This window comes from Neodiprion lecontei, chromosome 5 (genome assembly GCF_021901455.1).
Source record: "Neodiprion lecontei isolate iyNeoLeco1 chromosome 5, iyNeoLeco1.1, whole genome shotgun sequence".
NCBI lineage: Eukaryota > Metazoa > Arthropoda > Insecta > Hymenoptera > Diprionidae > Neodiprion > Neodiprion lecontei.
In genome coordinates this window covers 16,876,478-16,897,879 of record NC_060264.1, presented here as the reverse complement: position 1 = coordinate 16,897,879, position 21,402 = coordinate 16,876,478, and the positions used below count along the sequence as shown (strand labels likewise).

General features: G+C 34.6%; 1 protein-coding gene across 5 annotated transcripts; it reads left to right on the top strand.

The window, feature by feature from the left end:
• The first annotated feature begins 837 nt into the window (after positions 1 to 837).
• On the top strand, positions 838 to 15,905 carry LOC124294543. 5 transcript variants are annotated; one of them, XR_006904424.1, is made up of 10 exons: positions 839 to 1,062; positions 2,656 to 2,798; positions 2,947 to 3,012; positions 3,727 to 3,898; positions 5,453 to 5,685; positions 7,921 to 8,249; positions 9,472 to 9,516; positions 9,603 to 9,665; positions 10,861 to 10,975; positions 14,579 to 14,740. XR_006904424.1 is itself a non-coding variant. In XM_046740198.1 (10 exons), exons 1-10 carry the CDS (start codon positions 973 to 975, stop codon positions 14,699 to 14,701), a joined length of 1,410 nt encoding a protein of 469 aa, XP_046596154.1. In that variant the 5' UTR covers positions 839 to 972; the 3' UTR covers positions 14,702 to 15,905. The 5 variants fall into 5 exon arrangements, 4 of the variants coding, with proteins under 4 accessions (XP_046596156.1, XP_046596155.1, XP_046596154.1 ...); XM_046740198.1 differs by having other exon boundaries at positions 7,921 to 8,280; positions 14,579 to 15,905; XM_046740201.1 differs by lacking the exon at positions 839 to 1,062 and adding an exon at positions 1,159 to 1,247 and having other exon boundaries at positions 7,921 to 8,280; positions 14,579 to 15,905.
• The last annotated feature ends 5,497 nt before the right edge of the window (positions 15,906 to 21,402 follow it).

Below are 21,402 nucleotides of genomic sequence, written 5' to 3'. Positions count from 1 at the left end.
CGAGACCGTAATAAGCCCCCTGTATGTAAAACCGTGATCGGGCCTCAGGGGCGGTGGTGGCGTCACCTGGCGGATGTCTTTAAAAATTGTACCTAAAAATCATGCTGGTTGTAATAAGTCTATGGCACGGTCTTACATACAGGTCTGGTAACTCCGGCACTTTTTGGTGGTAGGGGGTGTCACCGTTAGTGAGGCACACGGTCTTGTTTCATATCTATCCGCTAGGAGCGCCATTGGCCCGGGGTATGATAGATACAGATATATACCGATAAGATAACCTGCTCATCGAAGTTTTTGACAGTTCATAACTCAATGTAAAGTGTGTAAACGATGTAAAAAAACGATTCATCCACGTTGAGAAATGCCAAAAGCCTGCATCGTCCCGAACTGCTGGAAAACGTTCAAGAACGGCAGTGGAAAGTGTTCCGTGTTTAAAGTTCCACAGGATGAAAAATTGCGTCAAAAATGGGACACAAAAATCTACACAAGATCTCAAACTGTCTCAAAAGTTGTGAGCCCTCACTTGATGTTTATGGATTTTGTTGACTTAAACATTTGAGGATTCCGTTAAAATAAAACAATTATCACGCCCGCCATGGAATGCTAGTAAACATCTCAATCATTTTTTATTCACATCTTTCTTCATTTTTGAGTGTTATTCAGGATTGTTGATTCCGAAAAATCAGCTGTTCGGATCTGATTTATGATTGGCTCACCCCGAGGGGGCAGCGCTGCAGACGGTGAAGACGAGAACCACGGTTTTGCCTCATTATCTGAGTCATTCCCTACCCTACTAGTTTCCGGACCTGTATGTAAGACCGTGGTCTATGGTATGGGGCAAACTATGTGCTTGTTCACTTGTTCTTCTTTGGATCTTACTTACATCATGGTCCTATTTCAAATTTCTGCAAATTCCGTTTGCATGCATTTGTAAAGTGTAAAGCGGGATTGACTATTGTTAGAATAATCAATATGCTTTTCCAATTCATGGGGCAATCCATTCAGTTTAGATTGGTGGAAGTAAGCGAAAGAGAAAAATCTGAATTAAGCCAACTTATAAAAGTGAGTGTATTTTATGTAATACAAAATTCAATGATGAATTCAAATATTTATTAACAATTGAGCATCATGTTGCAGTTTCCAAGTAACCTTTCCCCTTACTGCATCGTAGATCGATATTTGACGTTTGCCAAAAAAAAACAACATACGACTCGCAGCAAAAATCTCAAATGCGCAACTCTCAGATTGTATAACCTTATCACAACAGCAATTATCTCACAAAAAGCACGCCTTGCGTATTAGGAATTACTTTTGAATTTTCTCAGGTTCACAAGTTTCTTCTGCGACTGTCATATGAACCTAACCTTCTCAAAGACATCCAACAAACAGTTTCCAGTTAACGATTACGTTCATCAATTATTGGTCATTTGCAATTTTAGTCGGAAACTTGAATTAGTTCTAAGATATGCCAGAAGACTCTTTGGAACTCACCACATCACAAAAATTATCGAAACTCTTGGGCACTGGTAGTAGCAAACCATATTCTTCCGTCAAAGAGTATTGCCTGAATTTTAACAAGCTATTTGTAGATGACAGACACCGATCTCTGGATCATCGTGAGATCTGTTGTGTATCATTTAATTGTTAAGAATAATCAGAGTTATAATCTATTTGGAATTCTAAATGTCAAATATGTGATAGATTTTATTGAGGGTACATTGCAAATCTCGTCTAGACCGTGATTCTTTAACTTGATCGTAAGTTAATTGACAGGTGCAATATTTGCAAAAGAAATTAATGCCACTTGCACATTCAAAATTCACTAGATTAGATTCGTATATTGAACACCAGCTCTCGAATAAACCAAAGTGAATCTGTAAAATGAGATTTAGAAATATTCATTACATTAAATTTTTACTCCTGATATCCGGAAGATTTGACTTAGTTTCTATTATCTGAAATTGCAAATGTTTCATATTGGAATAGTTCCGTTTGTTGGAATAGTTAATGTTTCAAACTAATATTATACTACGTTGTAATTACATGTAATTGGAATTCGAAAAAGACTTGTTGAGACTAGGTGATTGTTGACATATTCTGTCGAATAATGGGAGTTGTGCATGGCTGTACGAACAACCCAAGTCAACTTACATTATTTTAGATATCACTTTCTACCATACAAGTTTAAAGTTGGCGATATGTTTTGTTTTGCTTGAAAATGTAGTATTTCTACATTTCATATGCATAGATTGATGGACAAATTATGCTGGAAAACGTTAGAATTGGATCAAAGTCACCAGTGTTCAATCATTTAGAACATTCCAATCATAAAATATTTTCTTAATTTGGTGATATGTTAGCTTATGTTACACGAAGTGCCGTAACTAATGTTGCTGGAGATATTTCAACGAGTCTCTTTTCTTTTCCTATCTTTTGATTCGGTTCATTCAGCCAATTTATTCTCAACAATGCATTGTTGGATCTGTTTGCAGAGTCCTTGTACTTTTATTATGACCCTCAAAGATCTTTCAAAAACGGATTTTTTTGTTCCAGTTTTTATGAGTTATAACAAAATTCAAAAAACAGTGAATACAGTTCTGGATCATTTACCGTGCACTTTTCTTAAATCATACTTCAAACATAACAATGTTTCAGGCTAACGGAGGAGTCGTATCGGAAAACTCTTTGATAAAATTTACTAGCAGAAATGCTCACATAGAAGACGGAGATCTATATCTTGTGGATTTCATATACGATTGCGTAAAGCAGAACAAGATCTTGGACATAACAAAATATAAGTAAGTTCACTGATACTGAATAATTTATTTTTTCCAAATTCGAGTTGTGTATTTGTCCTTTCTAAGTATAGACAATGCACACAAACTGTATTTTTGATACAGTTTCCACATACAACTTGTAAATTTTTTGTTATGCTGCACAATCTAGGTATGGAACTAAGGGGATTGGATGTCCGATGAGCCAGTTCTTGACAGGAAGCGCATCCTGCATGGCGTAAGTTGTTATAGATCATTGTTTTAACATAGTTAGTCAACGATTTTTTGGCACAATGGTAAAGTACAGTGCCAATTGTAGTTGTTACTCTGCAAAACATTGCTTTTGGTTACTGCATAGCATATGATTAAATTTTTTAATAATTAATTTACATAACGTAAATTCCAAAGAAATAGTTGGATAGATTTCGACTAAATTTTTGTGATGAATCAAGTATTTGGTAGAGATATGTTGGAAACTTTTGAAACTTATATAAAGTCTGGTTACATATATCTTGAATTTTAAACTAATGACCAAACACAATTAAATGAAATTTTTGGAAACACCATGTTATTCGATATATTTTGTCTTCTGGTTACAAAATAACCTGGTTTACCGGATCGCCCGGCTAACCAGACAACTCGAAATTTAAGGATTAACCACTCATTTTCAGTATACGAAAATTCGCTGTTACTTATCCTTCATTATCCTGTGTTACAATATATTGCATGTTGTTGTTATAGTCACGTTACCAATTTCTTTCCACACCCATAGACTCACTAAACAACAATGTGAATAAAAATACATTCATATCCTTTTCTTCCTCGGTAGCATTCAACAGTTCAAAAGCTAAGCCTTTTTGTCCATCTGACTAGTTAATTAACTAGTAAATTTTATTTTTGCTCGGATCCCTAGAAAGAGTTTTTAAGTGGTAAATATCTTTGTTATCTTTAGGTTCACCAACATGGATGCTACTTTTTGTCCTTTACATCAATCCACATTATTGGATAACAGCGTCAGAATACGAAGACTTGTTGACGATCAAGTCAGAATACAAAATGAGCATGATTATGGTGATAATATTATGAGAGAGATACGTCCCTCTTACATCCAATATGAAGAAATAGTAAGTTTGAATTCTCATTTTTACTGGTATCTTGAAGGTTAAGGAATATGTTGATTATTACGTGATACAAAGATTAATCCACGAAGTAGTACTATTATAATAATTAATCCAAGTTGATCGTTTCATTATTTTGACTCAGTATCCACGGGACTTTGCTTCTTTCGAGTTTTTTATGTTTCAATCATAAGGCAACTACAATACGATTTAGTCTGTACCACATGATTATGTCTCTATCAATTTCTATTCAACTCTTTTTTTACGACATTTAAATTCACCGGGAATGAAATTCAATACGCCTTGAACAATTTAATGTCCATGCGTTTGCTTCTATTCCTGCAAGTTTTGAATTCATGAGTATCCATGCCCAGAATTAGTTCGTCATTGTTTTCTACTGAATTCTTTTTGCGCCTAGTGATTGAAATCGTTATAAATTTCGAGAAAATCCTGGTTAAATATTCAGAATGTTTTCTTGAATCAGAATATAATTTCCTTAAACGTTTTATAATCAGACTCTCGTTACAATCACTCACTTCTAAATACTATAAAGACACCTATCAATTCATTGCAATTGATAGCCATTTGCTAGTTTAGAAACGTATTCCATTAGTCATGTAAGCTATTGTTTGCTATCGTAATTTTGGAATAAAAAAAAACGAATTCGACTTGACTAAAATTTCTTATTGTTTCCAACCGTTTTCAGTCTACACTCGTTTACTGGTTTACTAGTTAATATTTATATTTCTCAACTTAAAAAACATAACACTGCTATGTATTTACTCCAAAATTATCGATAACGCAGCTTTTTTTACTTGAAATTAATGGGGACGCACTTACCAACGACTCGTATTACAAATGTACGCCGGGTGTAAAAATATGTACTTCGTCTCCTTGGTATGCAATATGCAATTTATTGTTTTTGAATTAAAAAATTAATTTTGTCATTGCATTAACAATCTTCCGTTTTTATCCTCATCTTTTCATCCTTATCTTCAAACAAATGAAGATTGGTGACATTGAACATCGTGTTGGTGTTCTCAGTTCTGAAATAGTCTTACTATGGCTATAAATATGTCTGCTATAGGAAAGCTGCTATTACTTGGCGATTATAATGTTCGTTGATATAATTGGCTTAGGTTGGAAGATAAGTCAACTGCAATCATAATAATGTCAATATGTGCATTATCATATTTTTGTCATCTTGCTTTTATTAGCGCAAATTATTCTTGCATATTTTATTTTGGGTTTGTCGCGTTTGAATTTCGAATAAATGAACAAACTTTCATCGGGATAATGATACTCACTACTTTGTACAGCAGTGTGAGACTGTATCACAGACTAGTAAATGTTTTCCCATGCAGAATAAAGCACTGTGGAAGTTTGATGAAGCAAATCTCTCCACATAGCACTCAAAATAACTTTTTACCTTTGGCTAGGTGTTGGGAGTCGATCTCGATAAGCAGTTTGTAGTACCTGCTTCATCAAATGTTTACGGTAGTTACTTATGCAACGATAAAATTTTCATTTCCAAACTAAACTTTATGTCTTACGCCAAAGGTGCTGCCGACGACAGATACCGAAGGCTCCATACCAGACTCAATGTATTATCCTGACGAATCTCATTCACAAAACAGTTGTCTGCGGGCAGATAGTAATGTTGAAAATCAAGAAACGTTAGGGGGCGAACTGGTTACTGATGTTCCATCACCGGCGAGATTCGAAGAGAAAAGTTACGACGACGCTTCAAATGAGGTGAATCCTGAAAATGGAAGAGATATCGAAAATATTCAGTAAGTTTCATTCCAAGATAGAATGCAAAGACTGAATACATAGTCGACCCACGAGGTTGGAGTTTGTAATATTAGCGTGCCATTATATGGAAAAGAAATCGCGATTTTGCAATTTCAGAATTTCAGGGTTGGGCTTATAAAATAGTACGTCTTCGCCAGAATCGCGCCGTGAGTAAAACTTTTATTGCAATTTCGGGAGGGGTATTCGGAAAATAATTTTTCAACGATTTTCGGGTTTTGATATTTTATTATTCTACATTGTTTTAGCTTTATTTTAAGCCATTACAGACCTCGAAATTGGCAAAGTTAAAAAAGTCATAGCTAAATATGTGTGGCACTTAGTTGCTCGAATCTGCAGCGTGGTATGTTATTACTTGTTTCGTAGGAGACTGCGAAGGGTTGCTGGTTCCGTGTTTCGTCACCGTGCTCCAGTTTAATGGAAACCTTTTGCATATCAGTTAGTTTGTTATTCAGTAACTTGCAGTGATCTATATTTAACTAGACAGCTGATGGCTTGAATTGCCGTGTGATTTTTGGAGCGCCTCAAAACAACCTCGTTATCATCCAGGGAACTGACGTAGTATGGTATGTGCATGCCTGAACTGCGGGTGGAGTATAAACACTTACATATATGTGGGATCGTCCCAATAAGTATCGTGTGCGTAGCTGTAGGGATAATCGCGAATAGCGCGTGCGCGTAACTATAATATAAGCGGGACGAATAAGATCACGCGAGAGAATCGAGAGAGTCGAGAAGTTGTCAAGCGAGAAGCAACTAGTGTAAAACCGATCCATTACTATCATAATTAAAACTTATATTTCATTATTAAAAGGTTGAATTTCTCTTTTCCCAAAATCCCACATATATGTGTATATATATGTATATTAAGTGGGTCCTTAACAGGGTTGTTTTTGAATTTCTATGCTTCAGGGACTTAAACAGTTTCGAATTGATGAGATAAAAATCCCTGAAAATTTGAGCTCTCTATATCAACTCTAAGATAGTTCGCTTTTGTTATCGAAGTATCTTACGGAAATAATATGGGAAAAACTTTTTTTGCTTTTTGTAATGTTATATGTCGTTGACGAATACACGGTCTGTCTGGAAAGTAGTCGGACTGAATTTTTCCTGCCCAGACAGAGCGAAAGAGGGGGACCTGTTCGCATGGGTCAGGTTGCGGGGAGTCTTAGCTAACCAGCGCAATGGTCCCCAATCGCCTTCCAGCCTTTCCGGAGTATACGTCGATTTTAACGTGGTACACTCCGACGAAAATTCAGTCCGACTACTTTCCAGACAGACCCTGTATACCGACAGTAATGAAAAATACATATTTTAATAGTGGTTCACTTTAAAATCGACCTACACTCCGGAAAGGCTCGAAGGCGATTGGGGACCATTGCGCTGGTTAGCTAAGACTCCCCACAACCTGACCCATGCGAACAGGTCCCCCTCTTTCGCTCTGTCTGGGCGGAGAAAATTCAGTCCGACTACTTTCCAGACAGACCCTGTATACCGACAATAATGAAAAATACATATTTTAATATTGAATACTCTATAAAAAAAGCTCTGTTGCATAAAATTCGTAAATTCAAGCGTTTTGTATGTTAATTAGCGTTCAAAGTTTGATTGATATGAAATTATCATTGTGTCAAGTATAGCTACGAAATAAACAACTGTATCGTAAAATATATTACGTAACTCTTGTGGATCACAAAATTGAAAATGTTTTAATGCTTATGAAACCCAATCCGGGCCCATTTACAAGTTTTTGAACACTAAAGTAGAAATATCCTCTTAAAGTTTTAGCGAAAAAAAGTAAACCGATTTTGAAAAATCTTGAAAACCAATGTTTTTTGAGTTTTTAAGAATTTGAAGTGGCCTCAATAACTTTTTTTATATAATCAATATTTTTAGAGTTATACTTAATTGAATTTCGGACATTTTCGGTTTCCGTATGTATTATATCAAATGATAATCAATTATTCAAACCGATCGGGGTTTGTTTCATGTATAAAAAAAATTTATAATAATATCTACATACTACTGAATGAAACGAACGCCATCCGAATTGAATTGTTAATTGTTATATAAAATCCCAAAATTCACCTACTTTCTTAACCATTTAATTGCATACACCTAGAATTTCCTTCATCATTCACCAAGCACAAGAAATGTACTACAAGTAGTGTCACACACGACTCAATGATTGATGCCAGTTTCGAAATTTCCAACAGTTCCCAGGATGATTCCGACCCGATCAGGATACTTGGCCGAACAAAAATAGAAGATATTCTCAGAAGGGATAATTTTCGATTGACTTCTTCCGACAGTGACGAAACAATTGAGAATGCCTCATCATGGATTGAATGCAGGCGAAAAAAATCGTACAAGCCGAGTAGTAATGATGATACGGCATGGTCATCGTCACAAGACGAAAAAGCAACTAATGTCAAAAGTCGGAAAAAAGATATCAGACAACAGCCAAGCTGCTCCAACTGGACAGGAACTAAAAAATTTGCATCCAAGAATAAACCTTCAATACAAGAAAGACTGACAAGAAAAAGTGAGAATGAAATAATTATCGCAACTGACAGGTATGTTGAATTGTTCATGACTCTGAACAGAGAATTGAAGAACGGAATCCGTTTGTGGCGTGGGGAACACTGCAGAAACATGCATCCGCAGGGTGGAGAGGGGCAAAAGCAAAATGTAGTTGAACATATTCGTCGTCTTTCGATCAGCTTTTTAAAATAAAAATTTTAAGAAAGCTTAAGATAGCTGCAATTTACCGTTTACAACAAACATGTTAATTAATTTTATCACATTATCGAATTGAACCTCTGTCTTTAAATGTAGATGTTTATCACTTTCTGCCGATGGAAAACAAATTTGACTTGGCGTGGATTTCTGTAAAAAAAAAATTCAATCCTTCCGAATACGAATTGTACTTTAAAGTAGATTTTCAAGAAATTTTATTTATTTTTTTATCTACGGGGAATTCTTTTACAGTATAAACAGTAATACATGTAACATAATACAACAATCTCCATTTCACAATTTTCATTTCTTTTTCATACATATCTATGAAGAAGCAAACTCCAAATGCGCCAATATTAAAACAAGTGAACAATCGCGATATCAGCCAAAAATTTGTGCTTACAATTAATTTTAAAGAAAGATTCTTTGCAAAACTACGAATGACAGGGTTCGTAAATCGTGGTTATTTTAAGATGATTTTAACGCAGGAGCCAGTTTTTTTGGAGATGCTTTAGATTGTCAAATCGAATTTAACCGATTAAAATAAATATAAATTCAAGTTTTGCAAAACTACTAAATAGGCTACTAGCATCTACCCTCATCGAGAATTCCGCAGCTCATGAAATTAATTTGAACTAATCTAATAATTATGACTAATTCGTATATTTTTACGTAATTATGACTATGAAACACATGACAATCATTTTCATCCATTATATGATACAAATTGAATCAGTGGCAAAAAAAATTTCCATTACAATGTGACTATAGACAGTTATCTTCTTTATATTGTATTGAAATAGTTCTTTTTTCGAAATTTATAAATTTATGCTGAAATTCATACTACTGACACCATTCGTAGAAAAATCTCTAAGGAACAACAATTTTTTATCTTTCATGTTTTGTGAATGTGAATACTTTTTGAATACTGTAGAAGTTATTTTACCAGGGGAATTACAGTTCAACAGCAAAAGAAAAGAACAAACCAGACAATATTTGCTAAAGAATTTATGTTTCTTTGCTTGCAGTGATTCTGATGTGTCAGAGGTGCGTCCCAATCGTCTTCCAAATCCGTAAGCAATACTCGTCTGACATAATAATGCATCATTTATTCACCTGTGATTGTTGTTGATGCTGTATTTTTTAAATTTCATTTTAGTACCAATAAAGTCCGTCAATGTAATAGAATATTACAATCGACAGCAAGACGACGTCGTCCTATGTAAGTTGATACTTGACATTTTGTAATTGTGTGGGTTTGCTCGAAATTAAAATTTGGCCCTTGTTCGCCTCTCTTTATTTCACGTTAGTAGAGACCAGAATGATCATATCCTGCTTTGAAAGCTGAGAATTTGGAGTACATCCCTGAAGTATTATGTTTTTGAATTGGGTGGCTGGGCATCATTTCGTATAGATTCATTCTTGTAAACTCCTGATTGACCTATTTACTAATAATTACACCATTTTCATTTCTACGTAAAACACAGATGATATGAAACGGAAATGAAGAATAACACTGGTGAATATGATCTTGTGCCTGAATAATGCATAATTTCACCTCATTCCTTCCACCTTAAATGTGAAGAAAATTATCATTATTTCGCATTTTCATTCTGTACCCAGAACTACGTTTTTTAGTTTTCCTAAGAAATGAAAATAGGTGCGGACTGTTTGGTAGCTACAACCACAAATTTTTTACAGCATATCACTTATCCACTTCTGAATCAACATAATTGATAGGCCAAGGAAAAATTCAAAATTCTAAGGGTAGTACTTTTTAGGTATGAGTCCGGAAACTTGATCTAAGGGTAATTCGATGACATTGAATCGAATGGTAATAATAATTTTCCAATGAACTGTTGAGATCATTATAAAAAAACGGTTAAACGGTTTAATTCGAAATCTAATAACTTTATCAAAAAATATGGACAAAAAAACACGTAAAAAAGTATCTAATGTTTATCTTCGTATCTTCAAAATTAGGGAGAAAAAGGCGAATGAAAATTTATTCTTAAACGTAATTTCTTTTCAATCGAATCAACACTGGTAAGGTAGGGATGCAAGATATGTCTGTCCTAAATATACGAATTTAATATTTTTTTAATTATTTGATTTTTTTTCACTTGAATAACTTTTGTTTTACTTATTTTTCAAATTAAACGGTTTGAGCCTTCTTTATAATGATCTGGGGGGTTGATTGCAAAATTACTATCACCATTCCATTCAGCGGCATCTAATTACCCTTAGATCAAGTTTCCAGATTCATTCCAAAAAGCACTACCTTTGATGCTTATTTACTGGTCTACGATCGAAGTATGTTGCATATAAAGATACATCATGATGTTTATGCGATACAAATCCTTCAATTTGACAAAGTTTATTTTGTAACATGCTTTTTCTTTTTATGTTGTGGACAGACACAGAAATTTTGATAACTGGGAACAGCAAGAGATGGTAAATTACCTAATCAAAAACAGCTGTATCAGTGAAGCACGTGGAAATAGAGTATGGAAGCAGATGATCGATGAAGGGGTAAGCATGGAATATATTGTTCGTTAAAAGTAACAATCTATATGGTCAAAAGAAAAGCTTGTTGATTAATTTCAATACGAACAAGTTGATTTTAAAGTTTCATGAATTTTGGGAGTTTGTTTGCAAATTAATTCAAAGCTCATTGTGTTGCATTCACAAAAACTCCTCCACCATAAGAATACACACAGTATTTTTATAGTCTCATAACTTTAACACAAATTCCTTAAATTTTTGGAAATTTTTGCAGCGGTTTTATAACACCTGTTATACTTGCTGTGATTCCTTGAAAAACTTAATCACTATTTATTAAATTCAGACGCTGTGAACTGGCAATATGTGTTAACTTCTTGCGCTTCTGTGGATGTCGCTGTTGAAACTCTTTCTAAAACTCTTTTTCGAAATTATAACTTGCGATACCATGATCTGTAAAACTTACTCCTCAAACTTTCCAAATTGGTTCAGTCCTAGTCTAAAGCAGTTGGTTACTCAAAAAAAGCACTGCATAAACGATTCAAAGAACAAAGAGCTGAGTCTGATTATTTATTTTTTAAAACATCAAGGAGTAACTGCAAAGACCTGATGAGTCACGTCTACCCGGTGTTCATCGATAAAACTGAATCCTTAATTAAAGCTGATATTGAGGCTCTATAGTCTTATTTAAATACTTGTAAAAGTATTAGTGAAACGCCTAGCTGAATGTACCTTGGTGATTAGGAGTCTGCAAGCTTGGGGGCGGCATTGCCGATTTATTTAGCGACCACTTTGCAAGTGTATATGATGCTGAAACTCTGGCTACAGTGTCCTCTTCCGCTTCTAGATGTCTGTTCCTCTAGCCTGGTGTCAAGCGGTGTGGATGTAAAGCGTTGCCTGAATTTGTTAAAGGATAATGGTAGTTCAGGACCAGATGGTCTGCATCATCTGTTCTTAAGACTTGCTTTGACTGTCTTGTGTTACCTCTTATGCTAATTTTTAATAGGTCCATGAGGGACGGATAATTTTCAAAAGTTTCGAGAAAGAGTTTCGTGACTGTTATTTAAGACCGAGGCTTAGAGTTGTGTTAAAAATTGCAGGACGATCTCTAAATTGAACTCTATAGCCAAAGTTTTCGATATGATGGTTAAGCGTAAACTCGTTTATTATTCCAGAGCAGCATGGTTTTATGCCTTCTAAATTTACTGTCATTAACCTCGCGGTATACACAGATATCATTAAGGTAGTACCGTGATAAATCAGTTTTCTTACAATATCTTTCAATTTTTGAATACACATAATTTGAAGTGTCCTTTATACGTAGGAATTTTTTTTAATAGTCCTTGCGGTACTAAATTTTGCAATATTAGCAATCAAAAGTCGTACAATTTACATGTATTCCCTATCCCAACCGTAGTTAGAGTGAGCATTTTATTTAATAACAGCCATACTTTTCTTAGAATTTTTTTTAAAAACTGAGAATTATTAATTGAGGATATAACAAGTAATTTTTTTCAAAAAAAACATAAACAAGCAGTATTCATTTTTTTGTAAATAATTCTTAAAGTTTGTTGCTTTTAATGATTTTCAAACTTTCTCTCATAACCTGACCCGTGAGAAATAGTGACTTGGCAACGTTGCCCTACGCGGGAAGTTTAAAATGCCATAAAGGCCCAACGAATTGAAATAAATGTCAGAACTTTGCGGGTATAGGTTACGGTACGGTTCAGTCTCCAATTATAACTAACCTCAAATTGATTTCATAATAATACATTTCTCTACAACACATGCTTGAGGGGCAAGAGATACTGAGTTAGAATGCAACGTTGCCAAGTCAGACAAAAGACACAATGGGAAAATTTTTATACTTCTGCGCATGTGAGAGGAGGCGCAAAGGTGTACTGTATCTCAACTACTTTTTACTTTAGTTATAATGTTTTATACATGGGATATTTCTCTGGAAGTTGAGGACTGCTGCTATCACGGTACTACCTTAAGAGGGGATTTAATCACAAGTTTCAGATTGACTCGATATACACAGATATAGTCAAGGCATTCCATAAAGTTAACCACTCACTGTTGCCGGGTAACAAATATTTCAGGACGATTATACACTTAAGAACGCACCTCTGCTGTGTGCTACCAAGAACAGAGACTTAGGGGTCATTTTGATAAAAGAGTTGACTTCACGATTCATGTAAGCTTTGTTTACGGTCCAACACTCAAGAAAATATATTTTGTCACGAGGATAGCTTAAGACTTTAAAAGGCTGAACGCTTTCAGGACGCTTTACCCTGCACTAGTGAGATCCACTCTTACTTATGTTACGATCATTTGGAGCCTGTATCATGCAAACTGCGACAAGTTGCTCAAGGCTGTGCGGTACAAGTTCTTGTGCTCTTTGGCTTTTATATTTGTGAGACCAATCTGTCTACGACCATGCTCACTCGAGTTTGGCAAGGGATGTTAGTTTTCGCACCCTTAAATTCTTCAACACCTATTTAGACATGATTTTTCTATTGAAAATCTTTAATAACTACGTTGACTATTCTACCATCTTGAATAATTTCTCGCTACACACGCTGGGTAGGCTTCTGAGGGCAAGTTTCCAATTGTTTGTGGTACCCGTGGATGCGGATAAAAGACAGCACCGTGTCATTACGGACAGGCTAGGGAACCTGTTCAATGATCACTTTGAATGGCTCGATTTATTTGAATTTTCGATCTCCAGGTTTGAAATACTCTGCAGGTGCAGGGTCTTGCCTTTCGAGTAGGGTTTGGCTTACTGTTATTCTAATTTATGATATTCGTTCCGTTACACTTGCTTTTTCCTTTATCTTTAATTTTTTCTATATATATAAGTGGCCTACGTTACTTGTTTCTCTTTTTTGTATTGTCTTTGTAAGTGGGAGAAATATCACGAAAAATAAATGAATAAATAAATAAAGCAATCATTTTTTCTATAAATGATACTTTTTTGCTAGTCCATTAGTTAAACTGATTTTCCTAACTGAAAAATCTTCTGGTATGCTTAGATTGAAGTTTTCTTTGGAACGGAGGGAATTATATGAGAAAATATATTTCGCAGGTATTGCACCTCCTTAACTGGTAAATAATGCATTTTACGTCGAAAATGCAAGTGATATAATGTTTTAAGAATTTTTATTCCCACTAAAACAGTTCATGTAAACTTTTTTCACAAAAGCTGCTATAATAATCAAGTGAATAGCGCCGAACTAAAATTAAATCAATCAATTTATTGAACCAACTTTATATTTTAGAATTATTTCCTTAACGCTATTCCTGATGAAAAATTGACAAATAATACAATTTGTCACTGAAATTAAATACTCAAGAATATTGAAATGCCAACTAGTGGCCATTGTTACATATTCTATATTTTTCGATAAGCTGTACAAGATATTTTTTGACATTGTGAGCGTCCTAAATTTGTGATATGTCAAACCTTATAGATATCTAGAATATACAACACGTTGACCATTTTTGGCTTCATTTGTGTTGAATGAAAGGTCAGTGAATGGAAATTGAAACAATGAGAAATTGTTCTTGCTTGCTTCAATATCTGTGCTGCACAACCATTACAGTGAATGATAAAGTGCATTTTGGTTTCAGCTGCTGAAGCACAGAACTGTTCACTCCCTCAACAATCACTTTCGGAGATACATCCTGCCAAATATTCATCTATATAGAATGAGTAAAGATAGTCGAGAAGAGTTCCAACTTCTTAAACAATAGGTTTCATCGTATCAAATAAAAAGAGCTATTATTTTTCTATGTTTGAAATATATTTCTGCGAATATTTGTTCATCCTTTCTAAGAAATTCCTCAATAACAGAGGCTGCGTTCCTCTTGTCTGCATTTGAATCGCCATCTCAGGCAAGGCACAATTTAAATTTTCACCATAGATTTCTTACGTTTTGATTTGATTCTGGAGCCAAACATGAATTATTATGGCGCTAGATTACACCTGCCATATATTTCATTGTGAAAATTGCATTTCATTTAGTTAGTTGCATAAAAAATATTTATTCAATGAATGTCATTGATTGACAATTTGCAAACTTAATTTTTTGCAATTTTGCTCGGTTTCGGCTGGTTCCAGTCGACCATCATCGGGCCGTTTATTTACAAAACCAAAAAAATTGAATATCCTAATCGTTTTGGATGTGAATTACATCGCGATCCAGGAGGTAGTGTGCAATAATTCGAAAAACAAAAAATTCGAAATTTTTATTTTTAACTATTTTATACAGACATATTGTAACGAAGGTGTGTTGTTTACACCCCATTATACATCCTGGCACGATAATGTTCAGTTACTCGGCCCATTAATATTATTGTAATAACAGTCCGTCTCCAGACTTAAATAGAAGTGCTTCGTGCCCAAATATATACGGTTTTCGCATATCATTCTTTTCTGTGAGACTTCTTTGACTCACCGTTCGCTTAAAACGCACGGTGAACCCATTCATTCTTTTAGACGCAATTCGTAGATTGCCCTTTATGTGTTTAGAAAAAGCATGAGATTATCAGCACGAGATTATCAGAACGAGTGGGAATGGGTGAGATTTGATGTGCAGCTACCTTCATGCGGTGAATCTTGGATAATTTCCGACATCCGCGGAAATAAACTAAAGGATGCATAAGCGCATACGCAAAGACTTGCGCAATTTCATTATTTTTTATTCTCATTTTTAAAAAAGCAAATTTCGTTCTGATAAACTCAGGCTTTTTTTTAAAGACATGTCTGTATTAAATAGTTGAAAATGAAGTATCATTATTCATCAAAAAATGTTGAAGCGACTAAACCGATTGTGGTATCATTCGATTGGAATTATGCGAAAAATGAGTTTAGAACCTCCAAAACCTCCTAAAAAAAAAAAAAAAAAAAAAAAAAATAATACGTACGGTGTTTCTGGTTAGGAGATAACACAATTTTGCGCCCTATTAAAATTTGAAATTCGAAAAAAGTTTATTTCCGATCCACCCTTTTGTACTTAACTTGGCTTCATTACGTTTTCATGATGAGAAAAATGTGCCATTTAGCGGTTATTCAAGAATATTATTTCACACTTTCTCGTGTCGATGTTTTTCCGCAAAATTTTTACGAATAGCACATTATGTAACTAGTGCGTAAAATGTACACACGTGTTTCATCATACGATATTTTTTACAATGTCGTGTGGAAAATCCAAATCGCAGGTCAATAATGAAAATATCAAATTCAAAACATTATACTGTCAGTATATGGGTGTAGGTTCGTGGGAAAGGATCCAGGGGCGAATTTTACGCACAGTATTGAAAAAAAAAACTTATTTCGTTTCCAAGTTCTAGATTTTCTCGATGACAGTAAGAACTCATTTTCTACGATATTTTCTACGTAAGACTGTAGCTGTTTGTATTCAATTTTAGATATTCGTATGAATCTTCACAATTCTCCAAGAGTCCAAAGTTTATTTTCATTTTTATGGCCTGTGGATTTTTTTAAATTCTATCGTAGAAAACTGTCGACTGTCACTTTATATACGTACTTTCATTTCAGTTTTTGGAGTAGGTAGTTGATTTTTTATACAGTTGTAGATAGATGTCATGTACTTCATCTACATTACAATTTAATGCAATTTCTACATTGTACGTGTAATTCCTCGTTACATTTCATCGTTTTCTACGAATAATCTAAAAATACATGACGTTTTCATACGAAAGACAATAAAATTCCATTATTTTTTCTGTTTCCGTGTTTTCGTCGAATATTGTAGAAATAAAGGGTCTAGCCGGATAAGAATGGTCAACCTATCCCCACCGAAGTTTGCGGCGCCGATTTTTTCTAAAGTTCCTGACCTAAAAAAAAAATACCTTGTGCAAAATTACAGCATTCTACATCGATTCCAAGGAGTCTGTCTGTTGAAAAAACGTGTTTTTTCAATTTCTGTAATTTTTATAACCAATAGACAACTGAATAATCTGAAAAAATTCTGAAAATCAGAAACATGTCAACATTCATGGAAAAAAATTTTGCGCATTTTTTTATGCTAAACTCTATTATTAATCAACGAATCTGCCTTTGAAAAAAATATTTTGTAGTGTATAGATTTTGCTACTATTATGACGAAAATTGACATGATTCTCTTCATTCCCTGCAAATTTTTTCAGATTTTTCGGCCGTTTCTTGGATTCAACAACTACAAAAATCGAAAAAACACGTTTATTCAGCATAAAGACCCCTCGGAATCGATGTAGTATGCTGTAATTTTGAAGGTCTTTTTTTAGGTCAGGAACTTTACAAAAAATCGGCACTACAAACTTCGGTGGGAGCAAATTCACCATTCTTATCCGGTTCGACCCCTTCACTAGAGTAACTATTCTTATTCCAATTATCATAAGTGTCCCAAATTAGCTCACTGCCAAGTAGCCCCTAATTATATGGGGTACATTGACCCCGAGAAGTTGGGGATTTACGAAAAAATAAACTGTCTCTATCTTATTGGAGATTGAGAAAATGGAATAACCGATGTTAGTGAAGAAACTCTTAGTCTTCGAAATAGATTTGTGGCTAAAATATCCAGAGAAGCAGAAAAATATTGGAAACCAGGGTAAAGTGAGGTAGGTAAAACAATTCTGAAAGAAATGTTTTCTTTCTATATTTTGTGTGTAGGGGAATTTGTATCTCAACAGTCAATTTCAGTAGAACATTGTCGTTCCGGGGGTAATTCTATTGCTCTGCACGTACCGACCCGTTTTATGGGATCCCAATGTAAAATTGAGTTGGTATTGCAGAATACTACGATCTCACTTTCAGCTCCCCTTCCAGACGAACCAAACTCTATAAGGTTAGCAGTATTTGTTGCCGGAAACTTTTACGCAATCATTTTTATGCGGCAAATATATAGCAATAGTTGTTTGTTATTTCGATGTACAACAAGACTTGCATTTAGCAGATATTTCCTTAGAATGCTGACAGCTTTTGCTTAGAATGATTGGCTTGAATTTTTATAGCAATTGAGGATACACCTTGTTTCAATATTGCTGACAATGCTTTGCAACCATTGCCGTATTTGTTCTCCAAAGGGTATGGCCGGGTTAATATGGGAAATCTGCCCCCGCGACTTTTTTGACTCGAACTTAGAGGATCGATTTGGTGTCGAACAAAAATAATTCACCTAAATTTTTAGCTCTTTAACCCAAACAGTTTTCGAGATTTTCAAAAAACCTGTTTTTTAGATTTTATTTTTATTTTTATAGTAAAATTCAGAACTAATCAATGATGATTTTTTTCCTAATTCTTAGGAGTCTAAGATATGAAAAAAAAATGTAATCATGATTCTTAAACGAAAAACTAATTTTTAGCGAAGAAAAGAAAATTCCATTTTTTTTAGCTTTTTTGAAAGGTGTCACTCACTGAATTTTGTGAGAAAATGTCTTTTATACTCCTCCATAGTCAGGAATTTTTTCGAATTTTTCGAAGTGGTGCAGCAATATCAAAAAAATTAAAAATTCATTTTTTTTTGAGAAAAAATTGGCTGTCCTTCGATACTCACCTGTTCTGCAGATGAATCTTCAGTGATCTTGACTTTAGTTGGTCTTGATAGAATTATTCGACATTTACTACAGAAAGTATCTAAACACTCTCTTTCCAATTTTTTCTGTCGCATTATTAGCCTCATCAATTGTCATAATAACTTAAAATTTAATTTTCTTTTCCTAGCTAAAAATTGGTTTTTCGTTTAAGAATCATGATCACATTTTTTTGTCATGTCTTAGACTCCTAAGAATTAGGAAAAAAATCATCATTGATTAATTTTGAATTTTACCATAAAAATAAAAATAAAATCTAGAAAACAGGTTTTTTTGAAAATCTCGAAAAACATTTGAGTTAAAGAGCTAAAAATTTAGGTCAATTATTTTTATTCCACATCAAATCGATCCTCCAAGCGCGAGTCAAAAAAGCCACGGGGGCAGATTTCCCATATTAACCCGGCTATACCCTTTGCACGCATGTTCATGTTATCTGGGTATATTCAGTGAAAGTCATTTACAGGCTCGGAATAACCGTAAGACTAAAAATACTATAGCCTTAGACCCTCGAAATTTTCGGCCTTAAAATTTTTCAAAATATACAGTTTCAGTAATTCGGGTATTTGAACTCTTAATCTTTACCAATAAGACTTTCCTGCAGAAGGTTCGAGAAGTTTGTCCACACGTATACAAAATATCGCAAACCGCTAATTTTTTCCCTATAGTATCACAGAAAAATCTAAATGATTTGTCTCTGTTGAGCATAGAGAGTAAAAATTTGGGCCTTTTTTTCTTCAGTCAACGCCTTAGGTATCGTGCCCCCTTAATTCGGGCCTGGTCATGCAGTCCGACATTTACTTACAAGTTTTTTCTTCCTATATTAAATAAACAAATGAACGGAAAGGGTTCAAATTTCGACGGTGCATCACTCTTTCGTAGTGGAATACAGGATAGTTAGAACATAAAGCAATAATGTGTAAAGAAAGAATGATCCAGGCCTGATGCTGTGACAACTACAGCAAAAAAAAAAACATAGTATTTGAAGCAGTACGAAATTTGTATGACTGCAAGAGTTGTGATAAAGCAATCGTTATGAACATCTAATTTCTAAAGTAGAAGTAAATTAATCACTCACAAATTGTTATAATTGGCCGGTATGATGATCTGAAACGAAATTTCGACCTAGGTGCGTTAGAAATTGCAGATTTCCTCGATTATTTCCATACCGGAAATATTAAACAGAGAGATTCCAAAGCTGTGATGTCGATTATTTCGGCAAAAATCTGTATATATATTCAATATAAATTACCTTCGACTACAGGTAATATTCAACCAACTTTCAGAATTTTTGATGCAACACATCGATAGGGGAAAAAATGAATGGCAAGTGCCAAAAATTGTATTTGTCGCGCAAGTGATGAAATTCGGAAGCTTCGGAACAGAATTTGGAATTTGGATAAGAACCTAGGGTTGTGGGTAATTTAAAAAAAAATTACTTCTAGATATTTCAGCCCAATGAATTCATTAAATTTAACATTAACCATATTAAGGACCACCATAATAATCACATATAATGGTACTAAGATGCAGCCAAAAATAGTACATCTAATATATACACATGCATGTACGCACTAATGGATTGATCCTGATATAATCAGGGGGGAGTACAAAAGTTGGTCGGATTTACTCGTAATCCCACACACATATTAGGTTTTTTCGATCGGAAGCAACTTTATTTTCTCTCTTATCTGAAAAACTTATTGCACACGGCAAAAAAGAAATCATTCCAAAAAGATGTCTCTTAACTCTAATTTCAAAAGGTCGACTTCAGATTGAGTAACGTAGATGTCCAGAAATATTTTTTTTCCCATTCTTACCACTTGACCGTTTAAATGACCCGGGGCAGACTTGGTTTTGGAAACAATTGGCGAAGAATGAAATTCTGTACAAAAACTATTCAAAATATTGAAGTACTCGCTCAAGAATCAATGTTTTTATAAAAATTCACGTTTAAACATCTTTAGTGGCTAAACTACAGACTTTAAAACAAAAATTCAATTAATTCCCTGCAAAATGCTACCTGCAGATCCAAGTCTGTGTCGTAGTTGACTGATAACAATTTCGAAAACAAGTGACACCTCCCCCATGCATTTGAACGGGAAAATTTACAATTCTGAGAATGCAATCTTTTGAAATTGGATTCAAGAGTATATCTTTCGCCGAGGAATTCTTCTTTGCTGTATGTAGGTAGGTAGCTAATATTAGTTTTCTCATTTAAATGTGAAGGGTAAGATTCACCAATATATTAGTTTTCTCAGCAGGGAGGGAAAAAAAAATAATCCTTCCAAACGAAACACTCCGATACAACCCATAGGTATACGACGTGTGTGACGTGTATCCGTCGATTTATCTCCTCCCCCCTCCGTCCGCCCTCGGCGTCGTGTTTGCTCCACGTGATTCGCCCCCTGCACGATTGGCGCGTGGCGCTCGCGTGTGAGAGGCGTAAGCAGAACTGATTCCCACGCGCTTGACACTATACGACGGATTAACAGCCCCGTTGGCTTGGTCACTGCTGTTTTTACATGTGGGTTATATGCGCGTATTTATTATAATCGGTACGTACGGTCTCACGCACGGTAAACGCATTATCAAGGAAAGGTTCTAACCTTCCTAATCAGCATTTCGGTGACACGTTACTTTTTTTTTTAAACACAAGTGGAGATTAGAACACTGAAATTCTTGTATGCAAAACCTCTACAAATTTGAAGTTTTCCAAAGTCGTAGACTCTTGACGTCGTTGATTTTATCACTTTCGGGCAACCGCTTTATCTCTGGGACGGTTACACGATTCAAAAATATCAAAAGCGGGACGTTATTTGTAATATACTGACAATTCTTGAAGAAGAGTAAAAATAAAATTT